The sequence below is a fragment of the Pistacia vera genome, unplaced genomic scaffold (genome assembly GCF_008641045.1).
Source record: "Pistacia vera cultivar Batoury unplaced genomic scaffold, PisVer_v2 Contig396, whole genome shotgun sequence".
NCBI classification, from domain to species: Eukaryota; Viridiplantae; Streptophyta; class Magnoliopsida; order Sapindales; family Anacardiaceae; genus Pistacia; species Pistacia vera.
The window spans coordinates 200,786-226,453 of record NW_022196219.1 but is presented as its reverse complement, the minus strand read 5'-3'; the positions used below and the strand labels follow the sequence as shown (position 1 = coordinate 226,453).

The 25,668-nt window shown below is 33.9% G+C and overlaps 3 protein-coding genes across 3 annotated transcripts; 1 reads left to right on the top strand and 2 right to left on the bottom strand.

Annotated features, from left to right (window-relative positions):
• Positions 1 to 4,061: 4,061 nt before the first annotated feature.
• On the top strand, positions 4,062 to 5,290 carry LOC116141218 (zinc finger BED domain-containing protein RICESLEEPER 1-like). Its single transcript, XM_031426735.1, has 2 exons — positions 4,062 to 4,468; positions 4,720 to 5,290. Exons 1-2 carry the CDS (start codon positions 4,062 to 4,064, stop codon positions 5,288 to 5,290), a joined length of 978 nt encoding a protein of 325 aa, XP_031282595.1.
• A 1,298-nt stretch (positions 5,291 to 6,588) lies between these two features.
• Positions 6,589 to 8,974, bottom strand: LOC116141229 (GDSL esterase/lipase At5g18430-like). Its single transcript, XM_031426747.1, has 5 exons — positions 8,702 to 8,974; positions 8,065 to 8,195; positions 7,678 to 7,920; positions 6,985 to 7,237; positions 6,589 to 6,887 (listed from the first exon to the last, which is right to left on the bottom strand). Exons 1-5 carry the CDS (start codon positions 8,946 to 8,948, stop codon positions 6,655 to 6,657), a joined length of 1,107 nt encoding a protein of 368 aa, XP_031282607.1. The 5' UTR covers positions 8,949 to 8,974; the 3' UTR covers positions 6,589 to 6,654.
• Positions 8,975 to 12,433: 3,459 nt separating this feature from the next.
• LOC116141230 (GDSL esterase/lipase At5g18430-like) lies at positions 12,434 to 14,282 on the bottom strand. The gene is made up of 5 exons (XM_031426748.1): positions 13,991 to 14,282; positions 13,764 to 13,894; positions 13,371 to 13,613; positions 13,008 to 13,260; positions 12,434 to 12,861 (listed from the first exon to the last, which is right to left on the bottom strand). Exons 1-5 carry the CDS (start codon positions 14,235 to 14,237, stop codon positions 12,638 to 12,640), a joined length of 1,098 nt encoding a protein of 365 aa, XP_031282608.1. The 5' UTR covers positions 14,238 to 14,282; the 3' UTR covers positions 12,434 to 12,637.
• Between the last annotated feature and the right edge of the window lie 11,386 nt (positions 14,283 to 25,668).

Sequence of the window (25,668 nt, the reverse complement as noted above, 5' to 3'; positions counted from 1 at the left end):
TATAAGTCTATCACCAACATTTGACAAACATGGGTTTTCCTAACCCAAGGCTTGTCCTAAGGTAGAAATGATGTTGTGTATAGTTGTTCTTTGTCTTATTTAGGTATTTTGTTTTTGGATCATATCCCAAGGCATGTCTTGTGGTAGGATGTTTTTGTTTTTGTGTTCCTTTGCTTGCTCTTCTCCTTTTGTCTCCTATCCTTTATGTGCTTAAGATAGACAAACAAGAGGGCATTAGGTTCTTAGTCTTTTAGGCTTGTGTTTTTATTCCTAACTCAAGGCTTATCCGAAGGTAGGATGGCCCCTTTTTTTATGGCCTCTATGTACATTCTTTCTCTCTTCTAAGGATACTACTTACTTAAAAAAAAAAAGGTTGTCTTTCTTTGACGCCCATAATGCCTTTAATAGTAACTTTACTCACCCTATCCACCTTACACATAAAGATGGAACTTTTAGAAAGGTTAGGATGTAATCTTGATAGCTTTGAAAATTTTGATAAGGCTTTCCATAGAATTTGAGCCAAATATTGATCCCCATGACAGAACAGGAAGAGGTCATCTGAAAAGCATAAGTGGCTGATCTCATGGGCCTCGCATCTATAGTGGTATCTGAAACCCTCACTCTCCCAAATCCTCCTCCTAACGATAAGAGAAATCACTTGCATAACTAACATGAATAGATATAGGGACAATGGGTCCTCTTGTCTGATGCCTTTCTTACTTGGGAGGAAACCATGTCATTCCCCATTTATAATCACTAAAAAGGAAGGTGTTGTGATACACTCATGGATCCATGAAATCATCTGTTGTAGAAACCCAAACAACTTGAAGGCCTGTAATAAGAAACCCCAGTCCACACTATCATAGGTGTTTTGAATGTCCACCTTAAAAGCAAACTGGAGGATTCTTGCTTCCCATGATAGTTCCGGAATATCTCTTAAGCAAGCAATACATTATCGCTGATCCTCCTTCCCTGAATAAATGTAGACTATGACAGATCAACTAACTCCCCCAGGCAACCCACTACCCTATTCGCTATCATCTTGGAGATACATTTGTAGAGGATATTACAACAAGAGATGGGGCAAAAATCACTAACTTTTAACGACACTTCCAATTTTAGGACCAAGACAATGGTTGTGGCATTGACCTCCCTAAGAAGTCTACCCTTGGTAAAGAAGTCCTTGACAACCTTAGTTATCTCCTCCCCTACAACACCCTAGGTAGGGCTATCAATCGAGCCGAGCCGAGCCGCTCGCGAGTTGGCTTGGCTCGGCTAGTGAAATACTCAAACTCGGCTCGAATTCGACTCGAGTAAGGTACTGAGCCGAGTTTGAGTCTACCTCGACTCGGCTCGATTCGGCTTGCAAGCCAATAGTACCTCGTTTAGGGTTTTTCTGTGCATAATACAAGTCTTTGGTTTGTTTGTAATTTGACATGTAAAAGACTAAAAGGTTTAAAAAATCACAAATTAACCCTTAACCAAATAACCCCAGTTAATCCAAAATTAAATCACATAAATGCATTCTCCATTTCTCCCCCAAATCAAGAACCCTAAAACAAGAAACCCCAAAAACAATTTCCCGATTATCACACCAAGCCACCCACAAACACAAGAACTACCCAATCACCAATAACCACCGCTTCTCGTCGCCCTGTTCGTCATCGACGACGCTGATTTTTGTGAAGAATTTGTGAGGAGTTGTGTATCTCGATGGCAACAGGTTCATTCCTTCACAAAATCTGGATTTTTTTGGCTATATGAGCAAGTTTGCACTGGGTATTTCTTTGTTTTTAGTTTTTGTTCCATAAATTTGTTGCATTTAGTTGTTCGTAGTTGGGTTTCTATTTTGGATTATTGTAGTTGCATTTGGTTGTTTGTAGTTGGGTTAGTGCAGAGATGTTTAGAAAATTTTTGAAGAAATTTAATGTTACTTATTGAGTGACCGATTTATGATATATGTGAAGTGAAGCTGAGTAGACTTTTGTCACTGATTTGTTGAGTACACTTAATGAGGTGAAACATTTCAGAGATCTAGTGTATTTTGACATAAATCATTGCATTGGAGGCATGGGAAGTATGACGATTGAAAATGAATGAGAATTTCTCATAATGTTGTCTTAGGACTTGGTTAATATGGAAACTAATATCGTACATTTTTAATTGATTTTTAATTTCTCATAATGTTGCATTGGAGACGCACATTTTTAATTGATTTTTGGCTTTCTTATTTTTATTTTTCAGTTTGTGAGATTGAAAAGGTTCATTTTCATGTGAGATCTCTTTATTTTTATTTGATGCGTATAAACATTTTATGAGTCCATTTGAATCTTGTGATATGCATGGAACGGTTTCATTTTCATTGTATGTCAACATGTATTATGGCATAAACTTTTTCTTAATGCTATATGAGTGACCACAATAGATAACAAGTTCATCTACTGTGAATTAGAAATGTGCAAATTTATGTTTTCTGAATAAATATTATATGTTTCATTGTTTCTTGCTGAATGTAACACCATTTTTGTAGTTTAATAATGCAAAACGAGCTTTTGCCATTTGTAACTTGGAAACTATTAAGACTAGAATTTTGAGTAAATGCGATGTTAATATCAAATTCAATTTGGTGTCTATTTCAGTAATCTTATACATTCTTTAAACAAGTGTGTTGGAAATATCTTATTTCTTGGATTTGTAATGTGTTTAGTCGTTTCTTTTCATTTGAAGTTATTGTATATTATTAACCTTCTGCAACATGTTTGTTCCACATACTGCATTTGAGCTGATTCTTGCTGGAAATTTATGGTTTTTTGCATGAGTTTTTTGCTGCCCCTGCTTTTGCTATTTGTGTTGGCTGGGCTCATTTTTGCTGCCCCTGTTTATGTTGGCTGGGTTTTTTGATGCCCCTGCTTTTGCTGTTTGTGATTGTTGCTAGAAATTTTTGGTTTTTTGCATGAGCATTGTGCATTTATTATGCTGCATTCCTGCTTTGTCTACATTTAGCTGCCCCTGTTTGTGTTGGCTGGGTTTTTTGTTGCCCCTGCTTTTGCTATTTGTGTTGGCTGGTTGTTTTGCTGCCCCTGCTTTTGCTATTTGTATTGGTTGGGTTGATTTGTTGCTGCCCCTATTTTTGCTGCTGGTTTTTTTTTATTTGTTGCTACCCCTGTTTTTGCTGCCATTTAGTTGCCTGTGCTAATGCTTTTTATTTAGTCAACCCTACTTGTTTTTGTGGTTAATAAATTGTGTTAGGCCGGACCATTTACAAGTTTTATTTATTTTTTATAGGTATGGCATCCACTAGCCAGTCGACATTGGATGAAACCATGGATACACAACCAAGTGTTACTTGCCCGCCGAATGAGGATGCAAATGTTAATCTCTTTCAAAGGAGAAAGAGAGCCAAGATATCTACAGTATGGGCTGAATACAAAGAAGTGGTCCTTCCTAACGGTGAGAAAAAAGCAGAGTGTATCCATTGTAAATACAAGCTTCAAATTCATGCATCCGGAAGCACTACACATTTTGGAAGATATTTACAAAGGTGTGTGAAGCGAGCAACTTCACGTAGGCAACAAAATATTAATTTTCCCCCTGCTGATTCTAGTAAGGGAACATCTGTCCTTCCTGCTCTTACCGGTAAGTTCGACATGATGGTTATGAGGGAATTGATTGCATAATAGGTGCTTATGGATGAGCACCCATTTACCATTGTGGAAGAGAAGGGTTTGAACAATATGTTGAAATATGGGATTCCAGAATGGTCAAGGATTTCACACAATACATGTAAAAATGATTGTGCAAAGGTATATGAAATGGAAAAACAAAAGTTGAAGACAATGCTGAAAGGTGTAAGGAGGATTAGTTTGACCAAAGATTTGTGGAATTCTGACCACCAACAGTTTGAGTATATGGTTTTGACAGGGCACTGGATAGATGATAATTGGAAGTTGAACAAACGAGTTCTTAACTTTGCTTGTTTACTTCCTCCAAAAGGTGGTGTGCAGATTGCTGATGCAATTTACAAATGTTTGGCGGAATAGGAGATTGAAGACAAGGTCCAAATGATATCAGTGGACAATGCTACTAGTAATGATGTGGCAATTAGGGTGTTGAAGCAAAATTTTACAATAACAAGGCAGTTGAGTTGTGGGGGTAAAATGTTTCATGTCAGATGTTGTGCACACATCTTAAACCTGATGGTGCAAGATGGGCTTTGGCAGATTAGGAGAATCATCAACAAGATCCATGAAAGTGTGGTATACATCAATGGTTCGGAGGGTAGGCTGAAGGTTTTTGTAGAGATTGTGCAACAATTGCGTTTGCCATGTCAAAAACTTATCCTTGATTGTAAAACAAGGTGGAATTCAACCTATGACATGTTGGAAACTGCAATTAAGTTTAAAGAAGTGTTTCCAAGATACAAAGAAAGGGATGAGGGTTACGAACATTGTCCAGAAAAGAAGATTGGGTGAAAATAGAGAAAGTCTGTGAGATTCTAAAGGTTTTTAGTACAATGACCAATATCATCTCAATGAGTAATTATCCAACATCAAATGTATTTCTAAAGCAAGTATATAGGATCAAAATCTTGTTGGATAAAAAAAGTGAAAGTGAAGATGAATTTATTAGACAGATGGTGAGAAAAATGAAAGAGAAGTTTGATAAGTACTAAGGGTAATGTAATTTGTTGATGGTTGTGGCATCTATATTGGACCTTAGGTACAAAATGAGGGTGATTGAGTTTTCTTTCCCTAAGACGTATTCTGACGTTGAGGCACGGGCAAATGCTACATCTGTTTGGGATGCTTTGTATGAGGTATATGGGGAATATGCTAATGATTGTCAGTCATCTAGTGCAGTCCACAGAGGTACAAGTGAAAGGGTTGGACTTGGAGTAATTACCAAGGGGTTTACAAGAGGAGGAGTTGATAATTGGGAATTTGATGATTTTCTGGATGAGGTTGAAACTATTGAGCCAAATAAATCTCAGTTGGATATTTATCTAAGCGAGGCATGTTATAAGTGTCAGGGTGATTTGGAAAATTTCGATGCTTTGGATTGGTGGAAGGCGAATGCTTTAAAGTACCCTATCTTATCTAGGATGGCTCGTGATATACTAGTTATTCCCATCACTACAGTGGCTTTAGAGGCTACTTTCAATGTTGGTAGTAGAGTCATTGACACGTATCGATCTTCATTGTCTCCTGAAATAGTGGAAATATTGTTATGTGGAGCCGATTGGTGTCGCATTTTAAATAGAGTGAAAAAAGGAATCACAGTACATTTTTAATAATATATTTATTATTTTATTCTACAATTACTCTTATTTCATTTGAACATTGATATTAACTTTTTTTCTGTTTTAAATTTCAAATACATAAGGAACCATTGGAGATTCAACTTCTGGAAGTTTGAGTTCCATGTCGTTTTGATGATAATTTTTATGTATTTTGATGGACATTTGTCTTTTTTTTTTTTTTTTTTTAAATCTTGGATTGTATAATTTGTTGTGTAATACGTTGTTTATGTTGATTTGGATGTGATTTATGTTGATTTAGATGCAAATTTATCAAAAATTGGATATGATTTGTGTAAAACAAGATCTGCAGGTTATATTAAAAAAGGCCCAAATGAGTCGTAATCGAGCCATAATCGAGCCAATTCGAGCTCGTGTTAAACGAGCTCAAGTCGAGTCACGAGCTGAATTTTCCTCACTCAGTGGACTCGTGACTCGACTCGAACTCGTCTAATGCTTAATCGAGCTAGAGTCGTTTAGGATGATACTTGGCTTGACTTGGCTCGTTTACACCCCTACCCCTACGCTGCTTTAAAGAACTTAGTTGAATAACCATTAGGTCCTGGAGCCTTATCATCCCCCATGCCAAAGATAGCTCTCTTCACCTCTTCCGTTGTAATTGGCCTAATCATGCTAGTATATTGGCCCTCCATTTGGGTCACCGTGGGAGTCATACGTAGTAGGCCTTGATAGTAGGAGACGAACTCTTCAGTCATGTCACTACCCTCCACCAAAACGCCCATGTTCGTCATATCAATCCTTCTAGCATTCTTGGAGGACTGCAAAGATTTATGAAAGAATGATGTGTTCTGGTCACCAACACTCAACCAATGGACCTTGGATTTTTGCTTAATAAATCTTTCTTCATCAAGCAAGGCAACCCTAAAAGCTCCGGAGAAAATTGCTTCATTTTTTAGTCAGTTGGCGTATTAAATTACACCAACCGGGAAAGGGTGAATAACAATAACATCAAAAATGAAAAATTGTAAGCATATAATGATTTTAATAGATTGATCTTGTTACTTGGATGTAGTGATTTTACTTGCTTGATTTTGTGTTTTTGGTGTGAGAGATTGCAATTGAAAGTTTGAAAATGATAGGGTTTTACTTAACTGTTGGGAGGTTAGGGATGAGAGTATGATAGTATTTAATTAAAGAGTTGGTTACATTGGTATAGGGTTTGAAATTTTGGTTAATTATTATAGAACCCGGAAATTCTGATTATTTTAATTAAAAACATCAATTACAATTTGAAAATCATAATTAAAAGACAAACAAATAATATGATGAAACATTTGACATACATTGTCGAAATAAATCATTTATATTGCCAAAAAATTAAGAAGATGGTATCGTCATCAGGACATGGAGTCCAAGGCCATGATAGTGCTGAGATTCATAGGCGTCATGTAGTTGGGTGAGCCGCTCATGATCTGCTGAACTATTATTCTGCACGCCTTTTCAGATGGATGAAATGCATCCCAAAATGCATAGAGGTTACGATTGGGGCACAAATTTGACAATCTTGTGCATAAACCAAGTCCATTATTCGGCCCTTGCCCACAACATGCTGCCTGTGATGTGGTAAATCCTGCAAAATTAAACACAATATCATGTTATAATAATTAAATTTTCTCTTTATATGTTTCCCTAAAATCTCAATTTTAGTATGATTAAAACTGGCATACCAAATGCCTGAGGGTTACTGATGAAATCCGTGTGCATTTGTTGAGTATTTACTCCAATAAACACGTTTTTTCCAATTTTCTTGTTCAGTCCTTGTAGCATATTTAGTAATTGCGGGTTGTACAAGGCGGCAGCTCTTTGCAGTTCGGCTGAGCATCCGCCATTTGTACCCCGCGTCGCCAGTTCCGCCGGAACACAACCCATTGGTCCGGTGCCTGTCACGAGAACTCTACGTGCTCCCAGTTTGTATAGCCTCTGTATGGAATAACGATAATAATGAATTATAAACTATCAAATATTTTCTCAAGGAGCGCAGTTGCTTTCTCATGTTCACTGATGTAAAAGCAAATTTGTGCTCCCCTAATACCTGTGAGAGTAGATATCATTTTTCCTTACTGCATTAATTAAAGAGAGATACTGAGTTGTTCAAATAATTCAAAGCAACAATGTTCTACTATGCAAGCACACTCAAATTAAGAAAAAAAAAAAACAAAAAAGCTATTAACAATAATTTCACCAAATTTAATTGCAATATGCGTTGCCTTTTGTGGAATTACATTATAGCGCCGCATCCTCATTATAAATGTGATGAATTTTTTCCTTAAATGGTCGGTCGCGACCTTTTTGTGATCTGCTCTGGTGCACGGCATGCAGATTATAGCATAAAAATGTGTCCAAGTTATAAAGGGAATTACCATTAATAACTTGCTGTACTCTGAAATGAGATACTTGACATAATCTGGCAAAGCGAATTGGCGAGATCTTGCAGAGAAGGGAACCAAGTAGTAGTTGTTTACAAAATCGTTGCCACCAACGGTGATAAGTACGAGCGCTTGGTTCACAATTTGGCGAGTTTGTTGAGGTCCAACGATAGCACTCAATCGACGTTGGTATTCCTCAAAGTAGTCAAGTTGTCTAAACATCCTAATTATGTTTAGCTGCAAATTTAGCATTTCAGGTCATAGGGTTAGAAGTAGTCCATATATATGTAATGTACTTTATAATATTTTTTAACATATCATATCATTCATCAAGATGGAGATTGAGATTGAGAAACTAGAGTGGGCAAACTGTTGACTTACAAATTGGACTCCAGTATCATTGAGAATTCCAATCCCTGCGGAAGCAAAGTTGGCACCAACCAGAAGCCTCTGTCCAGTTAGCTGCGGACTCAAGTATGGCAACGGAGGTTGGGATTGGCAAATTTGCTGACCTGCATGTCAGTTGCTGTTATTGCTAGAGATAAAATTAGTGATCTCCTATTATATTATCTTTCATTTATCCTAATAATCAATATTAATGGATCACCACTAGAAACAGGGTCTACACCGACGCACGACCAGCTCTGACATAGCCATTTCCTGTGTCGATGTAACCCTTCTTTGACTTAAGTATAGCTGTTTCTACACCAGTGTAAACTAATCCAAAAACTGTCTATCAAATGCCAACGCCATGCATAACGTTGGCGGATTAACAAATTTCGGTATTCTTTCGACACAAGTCGCCTGCATTGCGGGATTAACATTACCCCAACGCCATGGACGTCAGGGTATGGAATCCAGACGGCGACACAATATTGGCGTTGGCATATTAAAATTTCAAGGCGTCAGGCTTGACGCCGGTATATAGCCAGTTTCCGTTGGTGGCTGCGTATATTAAAATGTAAATTATCAAACATGATATATAAATATAATGTCAAAAAGGGGTAATAAATGTAACTGATAATGTCAGGGATGTTGAGGCCATTGGAGAAACGGCCTGTGGGTCGACGAGTAGGATAATCAACTCCATAAGGTGGTGAGTCAGCTCGGGCAGTTGTTGCGAGATAGTTGTTGTTGCCGCTATCAACTAGTGAATCACCAAATATGAAAAATGCTCGAGCCTCAGCGATAGGAGAAATAGCTCCCATTGCCAATACAAGAACAAAAATGATCCAAACATTGAATGGGGAAGCAGCTATTGACATGACTAATTAATTTCTAAAAGCCTCTCAATAGCTCTTATTGAAACGGACTTTGGGATTGTGATGAAATCGCGAACGGGAATAGCTTTATATAGAGCTTGTGCAACAATCTCGCTGTATTGAATAATATTAAAAGGATCCGTGAAAAAGAAATTAAGCTATTGAGGGTAGTTGTGCCAGCTTTAATTTAATCAATGCCTTCGAATTGTCATATTGCTTTTTGCAGGTATGAATTCACTTTTTGTATCATTACTTCTCTGCGGCAATTCAGATTTAATTTTTCATTCATTTGTTACCCATGATTATTTTGCGGTGAATGAAATATATCAGATGAACAATTGAGTAGTCTATATCTGCATATTTTTAATATCTGAAATTACTTTTCTAGAGATTGAAATTATTTTTGTATCATTTCAACTAAACACATTGCTTCGATATCTTTTCTACCCTTAATATATTGTTTAAGAACAAAAGAGTGAATCATATCTTTGAGCCTGCGCGTTCTTGTCGGGTGCCTATGTCCATTTTCTCTTTTCTGTTTGGTTTGAGCTTACGAACTCTATGAGGGCGTCTATGCCCATCTTCCTCCTTGGTTTGGAGCCTGCGTGTTTTTTTTTTTTTTTTTTTAGACGTTTGTTCCTATCCTTTTGTCCAAAAAGATTGACACATCTGTTCTGATTTTCTTTAGACCTCTTTTGGGGTATGTCCCTAGTTTTTATATAGTTTCTCTTCTTTTATGAAATTTACCTTTTCCAAAAAAAAATATTTAAATTCTAAAATAGATGAATTTTTTGGGGTTTTTTATGTAAATAAGTGGTATCAGGTAAAACTTACTTGTAGGCAATGATTTTCTTTTTAATGAACTTCAGTTTTAATATGTATTTGATAATAACACTACACATATAAAAAAAATTTAAAAAGATATATATACAAAGTGATGTGATATAAAATAAATAGAATAATGAATATAATGAGTTTAACTTTTAATAATCACTTCTCTATTTATTTTTTTGATATTATTTTATATACAAATCTTTGTAAGAGGTGTGTAATAATATTAATATTTGATACATATATTTGTTTGCTTTAATTATTCAATGGATTAGATTGAAGATTGGTGATATACACGTGTGAATGGTTCATGAAAGGAAAGCAAGAAGAGGAGAATCGGTGATATATACTTGTGAATGGTTAAAAGGAAAACAAGAAAAGGAGAAATTAATAGGTCAAGAATAGAAAGTTAAATCACATGATGATTGCTGATAGAGGTACCATTGAAGAAAAGGAACTATATATATGGAATTGAATTGTATCATGTAAACCATAGAAAAGAGAATGACAGAAACATCCAGTTAAGACACTGGTGGAAAGACAGTCACTAAATTATTTAATGAGTGGAAAAAAAGTTAAACTTTTATTTCATCCATTTTAATGTCTTCAGGAATTTGTTAGTGAACGCAAGTTTCCATGTGAGTATTAATATTGGAAGTTGAATGTACCGTTGTGACCAAGAACTTCATTAAATTCATTCTAAAGTGCTCATAATAGTGGCTTTAAGTGTTGTTTGTCCCGCTTTAAAATTTTCATTACAAGAAGTAGTTCAAATTTATCTTAGGTATTTCATCTGCTTAGCCATCTTATTAGTAGTTCTACAGCCGTCTATATATATAATTACTTCTGATTATACAGAAATCTAAGATATTGGTGTAGAGTTTATCATATTAATAAGTCTATGGGCCAAACTATGGGCCAGGGCCAAGGCCATGGCCCAATTCTGGTTGAACCTACGCTAAGATCCACCCTACAAGTCAGCTCATTACACCAACCAGACTACTCACGAGTTGGATCATCCAATTACTAAGGCCTTGTTTCAAATTGGGTCTCGTCGTTAGCCCACCTGGGCTCATGCCCATCGGCCCATGGTCACTCCAAAGGGCCCAGAGTTCCATTCATATCCTAATTCATCTACGGATTCCATCTTTATCCCAATCCCTCCAAGGGTTTCATCTACATCATAATTCATCTAAGATCTTGAATCTTACTTGAATTAGGCCTCCTACTCCTACTAAGACAAATAAATCAAGACCTTCCTATTTTCTCAAACTCCACCATTATAAACTTAGAATTCTACTAGGACTCAAACCCCTTGAGCTCCCTATATAAACAGAGGTCTACCCTCTCATTATGGAAAAATCTCAATACTACTTACTTGCTCCTAAAGTTCTTGCTCTCAAGAACTACCGTCACCTTCGTTGCAGTTCTAGTCTCCGACAAGACTCCAGTAACCTTTTCTCCCCTTAACCCTCACTAAATTACCTCTCAAGCCTCGTTTGCTTGAGCTTCGAAGTGTCTATGGCAGACATCACACCGGTGTCCCTCATGAGCTTCGCACTTACTTCTTTGTGCATGCAGGTCTAGCAGATCTTGAATGGCCTCAACCTTAAAAGATTCGTCTATTCCGTAACCATAGATTTTTACCATCTACAATAAGGTCAGCATAGAGGTCTATATTTAGCCTTGACATAACACAATTGAATTGAAAATCTAACAAAGACTTCAAACATTTTTTCATAAGCAAATTAAATGAGGGGGAAGGAAGAATAAAGAAGAGAATTGGGATGAAAATTTACATGATATATGCTACATGTATATCAAAGAATTTTGATATTGACAATCAAGTAAGAAAGAAACTAAATAATTCAATAAAAATGTATTTTCTTCTTAAATCTTACATACTGATCATCCAACATTGGAAACACAAATAATTTAGGTTTAGTTTGGTATTGCTTGTTCCACAATCTCTTATTGGTCAACTTTTGAAATAACCAACTAAAAATTAATATATGAGGTGTTTGTTTTGTTAAATTCTAGAATTACTTTTGATTTTGAGAAATTAGATATGACCCATTCAAAAAGACCAAAATAGGTATTTTTAAATAATTTTTTTCTATTATTAATTATATTAAAATTTAATTTTTTTCATTAGAAAGTTTAAAACTTTCAAACATTCTCTAGAGGTGAGTGAGTCGACACACGCCAACGTGGTTGCATAAATCGTCGGTCGTCAAGTGCAACCATGTTGGCTTTGTTAAATACTTAGTTGTTGATTCGCAACAGGCTAGCAAAGTTTCAATCGAACTTTGCGGGACCACTGCGGCCAACCACTGCCATTTTTTATGCCATGGCCGGCGTGGTTGTATAAATTGCCTGTCGGCGAGTGCAACCGTGCCAAAGATGTCAGCCCACTCGCCTTTGGAGAATTTTCCAGCAGCGGTAGTCAGCCACCACTGGCAACTGCTGGCCGTGGAGTTTCTAACTTTTTTGTTTCTGATATTTTATTTAATTATTTTTATTAAAAAAAATTATAATTTAAGTTAATGTTTTTTTTTTTTTTTCGTAACTATTAACCTTGCCAAAAGCAGTTTTGAATTCTAAAAGCTACAAATACATTCTTTTGGAGTCTTTTTATAAAATAGATTATATTCAGCTTGTTGTATAATCACTTTCAGAGTTGTTTACCAAACACTATTTGAGTTATAGATTATGAAATAAGTGGTTATGGGAGAAGCGATAACAACCCCAAACTCACCCTTAATTTTATTTGTAACTTAGACTTTGAACATCCACACGCTTAAAAACAGACAAATCAATTAAAAAAAAATACAATATCGAAATGAAGAAATGGGCGATAATTAATCCAAGGCCATGATAGTGCTGAGATTCATGGGGGTCATGTAGTTGGTAGAGCCGGTCATAATCTGTTGAACGAGGATTCTATTTGCCTTTTCGGAAGGATGAAATGGATCCCAGAATGCATAGAGGTCACGATTCGGACACAAATTAGACACTCCAGTGCATAGGCCAAGCCCATTGTATGGTCCTTGTCCACAACAAGCTACCTTTGATGTCGTAAATCCTACAAAACACATCATGTATATAGTTTAATACAAGAGAAAGAACAAGGAAGAATGTCAATTTACTCAAGTTTGTTAGTCTAAAATACTACAAGGAAATATTAAATTCTTTTTAGCTATTCTATACTTTGAGTAACATCGATCATACCATAAGCTTGAGGGTTACTGACGAAATCCATGTGCGATTGTTGTGTATTTACCGCAATAAACACGGTTTTACCGATTTCTCTGTTTAGTTGTTTTAGCATTTGGACGAGTTGTGGATTGTACAAGGCTGCAGCTCTTTGTAGTTCCGCGGAGCATCCACCATTTGTTCCATGCATCGCCAGTTCAGCCGGAACACAACCCAATGGTCCGGTACCTGTCACAAGAACTCTACGTGCTCCCAATTTGTATAGCCTCTGCAATAACTCAATAAGATTAAAATCAAGGATTGCGCTGTCCACCGTTGTAGTCGTGCAATTTCGGGCAAAAGTTTTAGCTAATTAAATGTGAATGAGGAATTACGTACCTTTAGTAATTTTTTGTACTCTGAGATGACATATTTAACATAATCTGGCAAAGCAAATTGGCGAGATCGTGCAGAGAAAGGAACCAAGTAGTAGTTATTCACAAAATCGTTGCCACCAACGGTGATGAGTACAAGAGCTCGGTTCACAAGTCGACGAGTTTCTTGAGCTCCAATCAGAGCACTCACTCGATGCTGGTATTCCTCGAAGTAGTCCAATTGTCTAAACATTCTAATAATGTTTAACTGCAAATGTAGAATCAATTTCAAGCTATTAATTAAGACTGTTTGTTTCAAAGTACGTTTTGAAGATTTTATATGTATATATATAATGTATAAACCTTAAAGGTCTTCAAATTAATCTACATAGTTCTTAAAATATGCATGTTGACTTACAAATTGGATTCCAGTGTCATTGAGAACTCCTATCCCTGCTGAAGCAAAATTGGCACCAACTAGAAGCCTTTGTCCAGTAAGCTCCGGACTCAAGTATGGCAGTGGAGGTTCGGATTGACCAATCTGCTCACCTGATTAAATTGCATGTTTAAATAGATGAAACAATAATGTGTACGTTTGTGTCTGAATCATATATATTGATACGAACAAGCTTTCGAAAAACTTACTAATGATATCAGGAATGTTGAGGCCATTAGAGAAACGACCTGTTGCTCGACGAGTAGGATAATCAATTCCATAAGGTGGTGCATCGGCACGAGCAGTTGTTGCTAAGTAGTTATTGTTGCCACTATCGACAAGTGAATCACCAAATACAAAGAAAGCTCGAGCTTCAGCGAGGGGAGCAATAGTTCCCAAAACCAATACAAGACCTAATACCATCCATTTAGAAGAAATGAATTTTGATGTTTTCATTACTGAAAAGATTTCAAGGAACTCGGAATAGATAATTGTATTCAAATACCCTTGTCGGATGTGGATCAAATAAGATTTCGATTGGCTTTATATAGCCTTGTGCATTCTGCCTTTGTTAGATGAAATTACAAGGACCTTGAAGAACAAATTAATGCATAGAGAGTACTAGAGCCGTGACAGCTGGAGCCTGATTTAAGTTTAATCAATGCCTAAAAATACTGATAAGGTTTTTAATTGGACTAAATGAAAACTTCTACTAAAGTCATTAATTAATGAGGTAATTAAAATATTGCGTGGCAAGCTATAACTCTGGCAGATTGTTTCATCATCATATAATTGCCATTTTAAATATATTTGGAGATATTGAAATGTTGCATATATATGTATACAGTAGCTGGCTCAGATTTACATTTCCTGGGGTCAATAAACAATAGGCCATATATATTAGTGATATAGTACATATAAATTAAGTCCCAGATGTATCACATTTCGTGAATTTTATTATAAATTCAAGTTACAAGGCATAATTTTTTTTTTTTTTTACTATTTCTAGGTGGTCGAGTGGTTAGGAACTATTTAGTATATTACATAAGAAGAGGTCCTAAGTTTGAATCCCTTCTCGATTGCTATTAGAGTTAGCCACTAGAGCTCTTATTCAGTCAGTAATTCTATCCAATTAGTTAAAATATGCATAAACTGGTTTAGACACCCTCGATCATTAAAAAAAAAAAAAAAAAGTTTTCTTTTTCCTAAACAACATCACTAGTAGAAGGGTTGAAATTTATTAGTATTAGAAAAAGAAAATATCGGTTAACCAGGGGAAAATAATTCAGAAATTACAAGGCAGAAGCAAAACAAAACTTCAGATTTGGGGTTTTAGAGATGCCGCATTCTATTGAATAATTTTATTAATTAATATATGAAATAATGACTTCTTAATCGTCAGTTTACCGATGAGGAAGTCTTCATTAGCCCTGGACCTCATCCATTTTTGGTCTCCAGTTTTGTTAACTTACGGCAACTAGGACACCAAAAGGTAAAATTTCCAACTAGTCCACTACATCTGGTAACAAATAATTTAAGAGCACAAGAGAAAGCATTTTCCTTTCTGTCAGTGGACTTCCATTTATAAAAGAAGTTGAAATTAATGCAATGCCTTTATTTTTGGTGCCATCTGATATACATGAATGATTAAATATTAGCAGCAATGAGACTGGGGACCGGCAGTGGAAGTTTCTCTTAGTTTTCCTTCTATTTTATTTTTTAATAACGTTGTATATTGATATGTAAATGAATAAATTGAGCGATATATAATATGGGTGAGCATGGTAAAGGGTAGAACCGGAACCAGCAAGTACCCACCCATCGGTTCCGAGTAGGAATCAGAACCGGCCCCATTAGGGTCCGATTCCGGTTTTCGAAAATTGGAACCGGGAATTTTAGGGTTTGGTTCTTGTTCCTGCAGTGCTGCAACCGGAAACTGGAATTGGAACCAGAATCGAAACCGAGGTCTAGGCACCCCGATAGAAATCAGGACTAAATTATAATTTTTATAAACTATTGGGGGTGCATTGAATTTTTTGGGGTTGTCATTTTTTAAAACTTAGAGGGATAATAAAATTAACCAGGGTATCGGGAACCGAACCAAAACCTATGTTTAATGTTTCGGTTCCAAGTTTCTAGGAATCGGAACCGACCAATTCCAATTCCAAATCCAAATCTTAGAAATCGACTAGTTTTGATTTATTAAAAAAATACAGGATACTCAGAACCGATCATCCCTATAAAAATAGTATCAAATATGAGAGAGAATATAAATAAAAAAGTTGAAACACTGATTAAGATACTTTGTTTATTATTACTTTGAAACGTATTTCTTTTTTGGTTAATTTTTTTTCTTTTTAATATTTGAATATTGATGCTGAATTGGATTTACCAGGATGTAATTAACGCCTTTATGATTTCAACTCGATAAGTAAGAAATCAATTAATGGTCAACCATTTTCTCTATGTGCATGATTTACGTTTTTCTCATATATATATTGTTAATATTGGACCGTCATATATGTTATAAACATATATAATAAGAAGTGAAAAATTAATGTCAAATCAATAATATATCTAACTTACATTTCTCCGCGTTGCAGTAAATATCAAAATTAAAATAAATATTAAATGAAACGTCTTTTAACATCATGGTTGTAATTTGTAAATTGATGAAATATCAGGCCTAAGTTATTTTCGTTAATAAATAGAATTAATGATTCGGCATGACTGACTTTTACAACAACTACACAAGCTGAACACTTTATTGACATTAAATCTTAATGCAAAAGCAAATGTATAATTATCGGCATTTAAGATTAAATTATTAATATTAAATTACGTATTCAATGAGGCATTGATTGAACCTCTTTTTAAGAAATCATAAACTATGTGAATTTAATTAAACAAATTGATTTTATTAAGGAAATCCTATAAATGAAACCTTATTATGGCTCTATTTAAGCTATTGTTTTAGTTGCTTCTCCCTTGAGTTGGAATTGACCTTAATGTTTATTGAGTAGCTCTAAAACAATTAATTCTTTAAAATTATATTGCTTCTATTCAAGTTACCAGATTATAACTATAAGATAAATCGTGAAAAATTTAACACTAAAATAATTATATGATCATGCATAGATAATAGAACACTAAATCAATAAATTTAGGGTTTTAGGAATACTTGTCTTAGCCTTGATGTGTGTGAGATTTATTAAATCCTTGACTAGTCTTCCTCTCCTAAAATTGAACTCAATGACGACTTTCTTTGGATAAAGCGTACGTTAATTAGTTTCGCAGAAGGGACCTCCCATTATGGGCCCCAATAAACCCTAGATCTGACACTTTACCATCCACCTAGATTATCTAGCAATGAAGTATATTGGGCTACAATTTATGATCACATTAAGCCCAATAAAAATATCTTATATGACATGTATTTACCTAGTTTTGTTAAAACAAAATATAATTAATATTAGCCCGCAATTAGGAAATTTTCCAACATTCTCCCAATTGGACAACATTAATTATTTTATTTTAATTGAACAAAAGGAAACAATTTTGACTCCCGGTTAAAATTTTAAAGTGGTCACTATTTGAAGAAAACAAAATAATTTAGAGATAACACTTCGACCAACAATCCAATTAATATAATTATCAATAATGAACCAAGACAGTCTTTACATCTCTCATTGACATAAGATCAATCCATGATTACAATTACCAATAATCAAATTAACACGGATCACTAATCTGGTATTGTGGTAGGAATAGCACCCAGCAATGTAATCATAAGCATGTGCTACTATCTTGTCAGTCCCCATTAAGATTTCTTTTTAACCTTTATTCTTTAAGGAAAAGCAAGAGAAATCTCACAACTTCTAACGAAGCCACACAGCTACCAACGAAACTTGTATGTTTCAACCAATAATCTCAAGATATTCAAACATGAAACATACTTATAAAACTGTCATTCACAAGAGAAACCTTATTCTTGAGACACAATGTTGTATTTCACCATCCACATGCGCATGTGTATGTATATGTATAAATATACAAGTATACAAAAAACCAATGATCATGATCAAAATAAAATGACATAAAGTCAACAAAAAATATATCTCAAACTCCCACTAACCCAAAATATCAAAAGATCCTAAAAACGCCATGTTTTATACATGACGTTTAAAAACAATAAGTCTTAGTCCTTTAGTTAGGGATCAGCAAACATAAAATCAGTACTGATGTACTCTACAGTAATCCTTAAATGTTCATATCAAACCTTCACGGCCACTTATCATGGAAGCGAAACCATGCATCTAAAGTGACAATAAAACATTTTTATACAAGAAAACAAGCAAAACAACTCCTATAAATAATGATGTCATCAAACTTTAGTTCAACATGTCACAATGTAAAATATCTATCGCACGCATGTGACATTATATAATAACAATATTGTATATATCATTTCTTATAATGTCATAGATTCACAAACGCCATTATGATATCAAGTTTATTACAAATCCAAATAATATCATGTAATAAACAGAAGAAAACTCCTAGCAACCAAGTGCATCAAAAACTCAAAACACATGTTATCAACATGTATATAGTAATTAACAAGTTTAACACCTTGGTTAATGAATCATATATCACAACCATTGTAGCATGTATTCAAACATAATCATAATTCTTAACCATATCTCTGAGGACATAGTATATATATAGTACCTCAATAATTTATCTGAAACAACCCCATATGCCATCATAGAACATATACCAAAACTTATTCAATATTAAGGCATTTGATATGACTAACTCACCATATCTAACTACCTCTCAAGAGATTAGATTTAGTACCATATGTGAGCATAAATATATAATCCTCAATAAATATCTCATAAGTATCTTTAAATTTCATCTCATTCTAGGCATTAGGTGTAATTTGCCTAATTAAAAGTTGCTTAGTCAAACATTGAATTATAATCGAGTTCAACCACTATTCCAGTCGAGCTCAAGCACGTGCTTCTAGTCTCAAGCTCGAGCTTGATCTCCAATTTGCTGGGCTCGACAAGCTCAAGCCTCAGTTCGAGTCCTACAATTACCCCAACGAGCCGAGCTTGAGGCAACCAATACTCGGCTCGGCTCAACTACAACCCTAGTGCAGATGGTGAATAAGTTTGCTATTGCAGTAGATACTAGAATTTTAATTAAAATTAATTGTAAAAATAAAATAATGAAAATTGAAAAGAGAGAGTTATTATAAAATTAATATTAAAGAGAGTGAACGACACATGGCATTAGATTTTTTGGTTACATAGAAAATCACTATCCTATCCTTCTTCAAATTGATTTTACTAACAGATTCTGACAGAAAGTGGGTAATTGTCGTTTTCAAACTTTTTAGGTAGTAAATTGTCATTAGGGCAAAGTTCGGGTGGGAGTATGTCGTTTGGCCAAATCCAAATAGTATATATATTAAGTTCACTAAATAACAATTACTTGAAGCAATTAATAAAATAACTAACAATATGCAACAAACCACATTTGTCTATTCCTTAGAAATTAAACGAAAACGTCATCATCCTTTATTACAATTAACAACGACTGTATTTTGTTGCTTATACTAATATAGGCTATAGAGGTGGAAATTAAGCCCAGGCCCAAAGGGCCCAGCCCAAAAACTCAGTCCTAGGACCGATCCTTAGGAGGACCAGACCAAGCCCAAACCCCCCTCCCCAATTCGTTTTAACCCCCTATAAAATATCCAAAACCCCCTATTTAATATGAAATTGAGAATAAGTATAGAGGTTAAAATGTAATTTTACAAAAAAAAAAAAAAAGTGGACAACTGTTGACCGTTGTCAAATATTTTGTTGGGGGGTGGGGTGGGAGGGGTTTTTTTTTTTGTACCCTTCTCCCACACCTAAACTATAAAAAAATCCCTAATTCCCACCCATTTTCCTCATAACTCTCAATCTCTCATTCTCTCTACTCCAATTCTCAAACTCTTTTCAATTTCATCTACTATTCAATTTATTATTTATATTTATTCATTATTCAATTTCTTTCATTTTTTAATTTCATCTATTATTCGTATTATTATTTATGTTATTCAATTACATCCATTTTAGTTATTTATTATTTTATCATAATGGATTCCCTAAATTATGGATTCGAAGGATCATCATCCCCAAATGAATTTTATGTTCCAATTCCTCTATCCACCCAAGAAATGGAAGGGTTCGATCCATTTTCACCCTTTCCAAACATAGCAATTCCAAATCCAGAGGTAGTCGGGACTACATCTAACTAAACACAAGCGAGTTGAGACACCACGACAAGACCGACAAAGAGGGTCATTTCTGGGGTATGGCAATTTTTCAGAAAATCAAAATGGGCAAAGCTAAATAGGTTGGGGGAAGAGACGTACGGGGTATGCAATTTTTGTCCGACCATGATTGATGTTGAGAATAGGACTTCTACGATGAGGCGGCACCTGGAGAAAAAGCACCTCCAATTAACGCAGCAAGGTTCAACTTTAATTGGAACCAGTAACCAAATACAAACTCAACTTCATTTTAATCTACAAACCTTAACTCTCTTAAACTGACAATTCAATGCACAGACTACACAAGAGGAAGTAGCCAAATACATAGTTGCTACGAACTCTCCCATTTCTTTATCTAAAAATGTACTTTTTGTTGATATGATTAAAAAGGCTTTTTGTCCACAATATAGGCTTATTAGTAGAGGTACAACCAGAAGGGATATATAAAGATTTTATACTAAAATAAGTAATAAACTTAAAAAAGAATTTGAAAATTCTCAAAATATTTCTATTGCACTTACTTCTGACATATGGGCTACTAGATCAAAAACAGATTTTTTTAGTGTCACAATATATTACCTAAATCATAGTTGGGCTTTACAACAGAAATTGATAGATTTTAAACCGTTATATGCTAAACATAGTGCTAACACTATTTATTTTACAATTATTGAACTTTTGCTAGATTATTTATTAACTGAGAGAGTTGTGACGCTAACGTTTGATAATGCAGCTGCTAACATTACAACAATTTCTTTATTTCAAAAGAAATTGGATCCGCTTGGTGAAGACAAATTTTTTCACTAGAGATGTGCTTTCCACATCATCAATTTGATTGTTAAAGTAGGTTTAGAAGCTATATATGAAAGGATTGATAGGGTGCGCGTGGCTATCGGATTCATTGCTGGTAGCAATACAAGATGGAATGAGTTTGTCAAATATTGTCACCAAGAGGAGTTGCCGGTTCAACCGAAGAAGCTATGTTGCAACATGCTTGTCTGTTGGAAGTCAACGTACTCGATGTTGCAAAAAGCTATGTCAACCGCAAGATAAATTACAGATTTCGTCAACCAGAAGAACTATCTAGACGAAGTCGTCAATGATTCCGATTGGACGGTTTGCAGTATTTTTTATTCATTTTTTAAAGTTTTTTTATGATTACACTAATACATTAAGTGGTATTTATTATCAAACTACTAATTTAGCGTTAGATATTTTACTTCAAATTTGTAAAACTTTTGCTAGACATAGATATAATGCAGAGTTAAGCGAAATTGTTTCAGAAATGGAAGCAAAATACCAAAAATATTGGTTAGATATCCCATTCTTATATGGGTTAGGTCTTATTGTAGATCCTAGGTTTAGATTAAACGTATTTACTTGTATATTTAATGAGATAGGCCAACATTTAGAACATGACTATAATTCTTATTTGATAAAATTTAATAGAAAATTGGAAAAAAAATTCTTTATATCAAAATAAGTACAATGGAACGCCCATCAGGGACGAGCAGCAGGAAGCTGATGAAGACATTCATCAACAGGGATAGAACATCTGGACGTATATGGAACTTAGTACCGATGGTGGTGGATGTAGTAACTCCAGCGCGTACAGACATGGACCAAGTGAGCTACAATGGTATCTGCATGGACATGTCCTACGTGACCAAGAAGGAGAAACGCGAGACAGATGTGCTTCAATGGGTGGAACCAAAACGCAAGTCGATTCCCCATTGTAGCCCAAATGACACGTGACATTTTATGTGTGCCACTTTTCACGATTGCATCCAAGTCGCCATTCTCAATTAGTGGCCACATTTTGAAGACAAGATTCTCTTTAAATAATGAGATGGTTGAATTCATTACATGTTTACGGGATTAGACTTATGGAGACAGAAGACTACAGTACCATCCTAAAGATCCCAAACTACTCGACCTCTTCAAAAACACAGATTTGAGTTATGTAAATTTCAACGATGTAAATTAATACTTTAATAAAAAAATTATTAAATTGTTTATTTGTTTAAGTTTAAATTAAATTTGCACATTGTGAACATTATATTTATGCTAAAATTAAATTATCTCTTTAAATTAAAACCAGATAAATTTATAATCAATAAACCATCCATTTATACTTATTTAATTGTTTAAGTTCAAATTAAATTTTCACATTGCGAAGCTAAAATTAAATTATCTCTTTAAATTAAAACCATATAAATTTATAACCATCCATTTATATTATTTAATTGTTTAAGTTCAAATTAAATTTTCACATTGCGAAGCTAAAATTAAATTATCTCTTTAAATTAAAACCATTAAAACCATTCATTTATATTTTATTTACTAATTAATTAAAAAATTTACAAATCACCCCCTGAAAAATTACATAAACTCTCTTACATAATTTTCTATTTAAAAGATATAAAAAATTGGGAGGGCTAAATGAAATTTTTCAAACCCAGCCCAGGCCTGGGATCGCCTGGCCGGGCCTTTCCCACCTAGTAGGCTATGACTACTTAGGGGATGTTTGTCTGAGCTTATAAAAATTAGCTTGTGCTAATTTTAACTTATAAGAATTTGAAATTTTAAGCAATTACGTGTTTGGTTAAAGTATTTATAAGTGACTGATAAGTAGTTGACATGTTTAGTAAAATATGGCTTATAAGTACATTTTATTATAGAATGACTAAAAATGGTACTACATTAAACAAGGGTATACTACAGAATTTTAAAATTAAACAAAGATAATGTGGTAATATACTTAATCAAACTAGTTTATAAGCATTCAGATAATATAGTAATATACTTGATTAAACTACTCTGCTTATAAGCAAAATAATAATAATAGTAAGTTGGGTCTTTTTTTTTTTTTTTTTTTTTGCTTATAAGCTCAACTTATAAGCTCAAAAAAGTTATAAACAAATAAATCAATTTAATTTTAGAGTTTATAAGCTAGTTTGACCGGCTTATAAACTTAGACAAACACCCCCATACTCTCCCCTCCTTACATATTTGAAGATGACATACTATGTCGCTAATTATTGATTGAATGGTATGAAATTTATTAACAACACTATTAAGATATGGATTTGAAATGTTATTGGCTCTCGAGATCATCGTAACTAATATTTTATTAAATGCAAAAAAAGTAGATATTATAGTGAAGAAAATTAAATGCACCTCCTTAAGAAATCAAACACAGTTTGATTTTAACTCAGAAAAGAAAAATATAATTTTATTAATATGACTTAATGATAGACGTCATTATCAAAGAGTAGCTACCTCAAAAGAAAGACCCACTACACTTGCATAATTTAGTTGCATCACCAGCACCTTGAGCCAACATTAAATTTTAGAACTTTTGTAAATATAAATTTTTTCGAGATTTGATTTGTAAATATATTTAAGTATGATTAGTTCTATTTATGGATACATAAATTCAAATATAGGTCTATATAAATTACTTTTAAGGATGTTAGTTTTTGGTCATGTGATAATACATATTTACAACTTGTTTTGATTCTTCAACTTTTTCAAGTAAACGACATATTTCAAGTAGACGACATATTCCCAACCGAGGTTTAGATTCTCATCATTAAATTAATACCATTAATAATTGTTGGAGATGGTTGGAAACAGTTAGTGAGGTCAACCAGTGAACGTATGAGTTTTATAGAGGAGGTTGTGGGGAGTCCAATTATAGTCTCAGAAGTAATTTTGGACTTCGGAATCAGTTGGAAAGAACCAAAAAATGTCAACTGGCATGCTGCTAACGTGAGCCTTTTTTTGCTAACATGAACCCATCTTCGCCAAAGAAAGCACTGGCGCAGTTTAGCATACTAATGTGCGCGCGCTATAGTGAAAATTTGAAAATATGTTAAAATAAAAAAAGGGTGGGAATCTAAAATAAATGCAACCAGAGGTATCAACGCTAAACCTCGGATAGGAATATGTCATTTGCTCACATTTTTCATATAAGAACTTTAATTTTTTTTTCTTAAATGGATATACTTTAATTTTTTTCTTAAATGGATATAACTATATTTCACCTTTCTTTGTTCATGTAAATAATAAACCAAGTTTTTATTAATGATTTAATGTAAAAAAAAATCATTTAATTGTTTATTTGTTTAAAGTTTAAATTAAATTTACACATTGTGAATATTATATTTATACTAAAATTAAATTATCTCTTTAAATTAAAACATATAAATTTATAACCAATAAACAATCCATTTATACTTATTTAATTGTTTAAGTTCAAATTAAATTTTCACATTGCAAAGCTAAATTTAAATTATTTCTTTAAATTAAAACCATTCATTTATATTTTGTTTACTAATTAATTAAAAAAATTTACAAATCACCCGATTCACCCCTGAAAAATTACATAAACTTCTTTACATATTTTTCTATTTAAAAGATATAAAAAAAATTGAGAGCATTAAATAGAATTTTTCAAACCTGTAGGACCGGTCCTGGTACCAAATTGGGCCCAGGCCCGGGACCACCTGGCCGTGCCTTTCCCACCTATTAGGCTATTACTACTTACTCTCCCCTCGTTACATATTTGAAGATGACAATACTATGTCGTTAATTAATGATTGAATGATATGAAATTTATTAACAACACTATTAAGATATGGATTTGAAATGTTATTGGCTCTCGAGATCATCGTAACTAATATTTTATTAAATGCAAAAAAAAGTAGATATTATAGTGAAGAAAATTAAATGCACCTCCTTTTAAGAAATCAAACACAGTTTGATTTTAACTCAGAAAAGAAAAATATAATTTTATTAATATGACTTAATGATAGACGTCATTATCAAAGAGTAGCTACCTCAAAAGAAGGACCCACTACAATTGCATAATTTAGTTGCATCACCGTCACCTTGAGCCAACATTAAATTTTAGAGCTTTTGTAAATATAAAATTTTTCGAGATTTGATTTGTAAATATATTTAAGTATGATTAGTTTTATTTATGGATACATAAATTCAAGTATAGATCTATGTATATTACTTTTAAGGATGTCAGTTTTTGGTCATGTGATAATATATATTTACAACTTGTTTCTGATTCTTCAACTTTTTCAAGTAAAAGACATATTTTCACCCTAGGTTTAGCAAAATCCTAAGTTGATGTCCCTGATTGTATTTATTTTAAATTTTTATTCTTAAATTAATACCGTTAGTAATTGTTGGGTTTTGTAGAGAGGTTCTTGAGAGTCTAATGGTAATTTCAAAAGTGATTTTGGACTCCAGAATCAGTAAAAAAAAAACCAAAAAATACTGGCTTGGACACTACTAACGTGAGCCTTGTTTTGCTAATATGAACCCATCTTGGCCAAAGAAATCGTTAACATGTGTCGCGTTATAGTGAAAAGTTATAAATATGTTAAAACAGAGAAAACGACGTTACTTTAAGGGTGAGAATTTAAAATAAATGTAACCAAATGTATCAATTTTAGATTTCGCTAAACCTCGGTTAGGAATATGTCGTTGGCTCACCTTTTTCATGTAAGAACTTTAATTATTTTCTTAAATGTATAT

Coding starts and splice junctions, on each gene's coding strand:
- LOC116141218 (XM_031426735.1), top strand. CDS start 4,062: ATGATATCAGTGGACAATGCTACTAGTAATGATGTGGCAATTAGGGTG. Junction 4,469..4,719: donor TGTCCAGAAAAGAAGATTGG/GTGAAAATAGAG, acceptor ATTGGACCTTAG/GTACAAAATGAGGGTGATTG.
- LOC116141229 (XM_031426747.1), bottom strand. CDS start 8,948: ATGTCAATAGCTGCTTCCCCATTCAATGTTTGGATCATTTTTGTTCTT. Junction 8,196..8,701: donor CAACATCCCTGACATTATCA/GTTACATTTATT, acceptor ACTGACATGCAG/GTCAGCAAATTTGCCAATCC. Junction 7,238..7,677: donor AGTACAGCAAGTTATTAATG/GTAATTCCCTTT, acceptor TATTCCATACAG/AGGCTATACAAACTGGGAGC.
- LOC116141230 (XM_031426748.1), bottom strand. CDS start 14,237: ATGAAAACATCAAAATTCATTTCTTCTAAATGGATGGTATTAGGTCTT. Junction 13,261..13,370: donor AGTACAAAAAATTACTAAAG/GTACGTAATTCC, acceptor GAGTTATTGCAG/AGGCTATACAAATTGGGAGC. Junction 12,862..13,007: donor CAGTAACCCTCAAGCTTATG/GTATGATCGATG, acceptor TGTGTTTTGTAG/GATTTACGACATCAAAGGTA.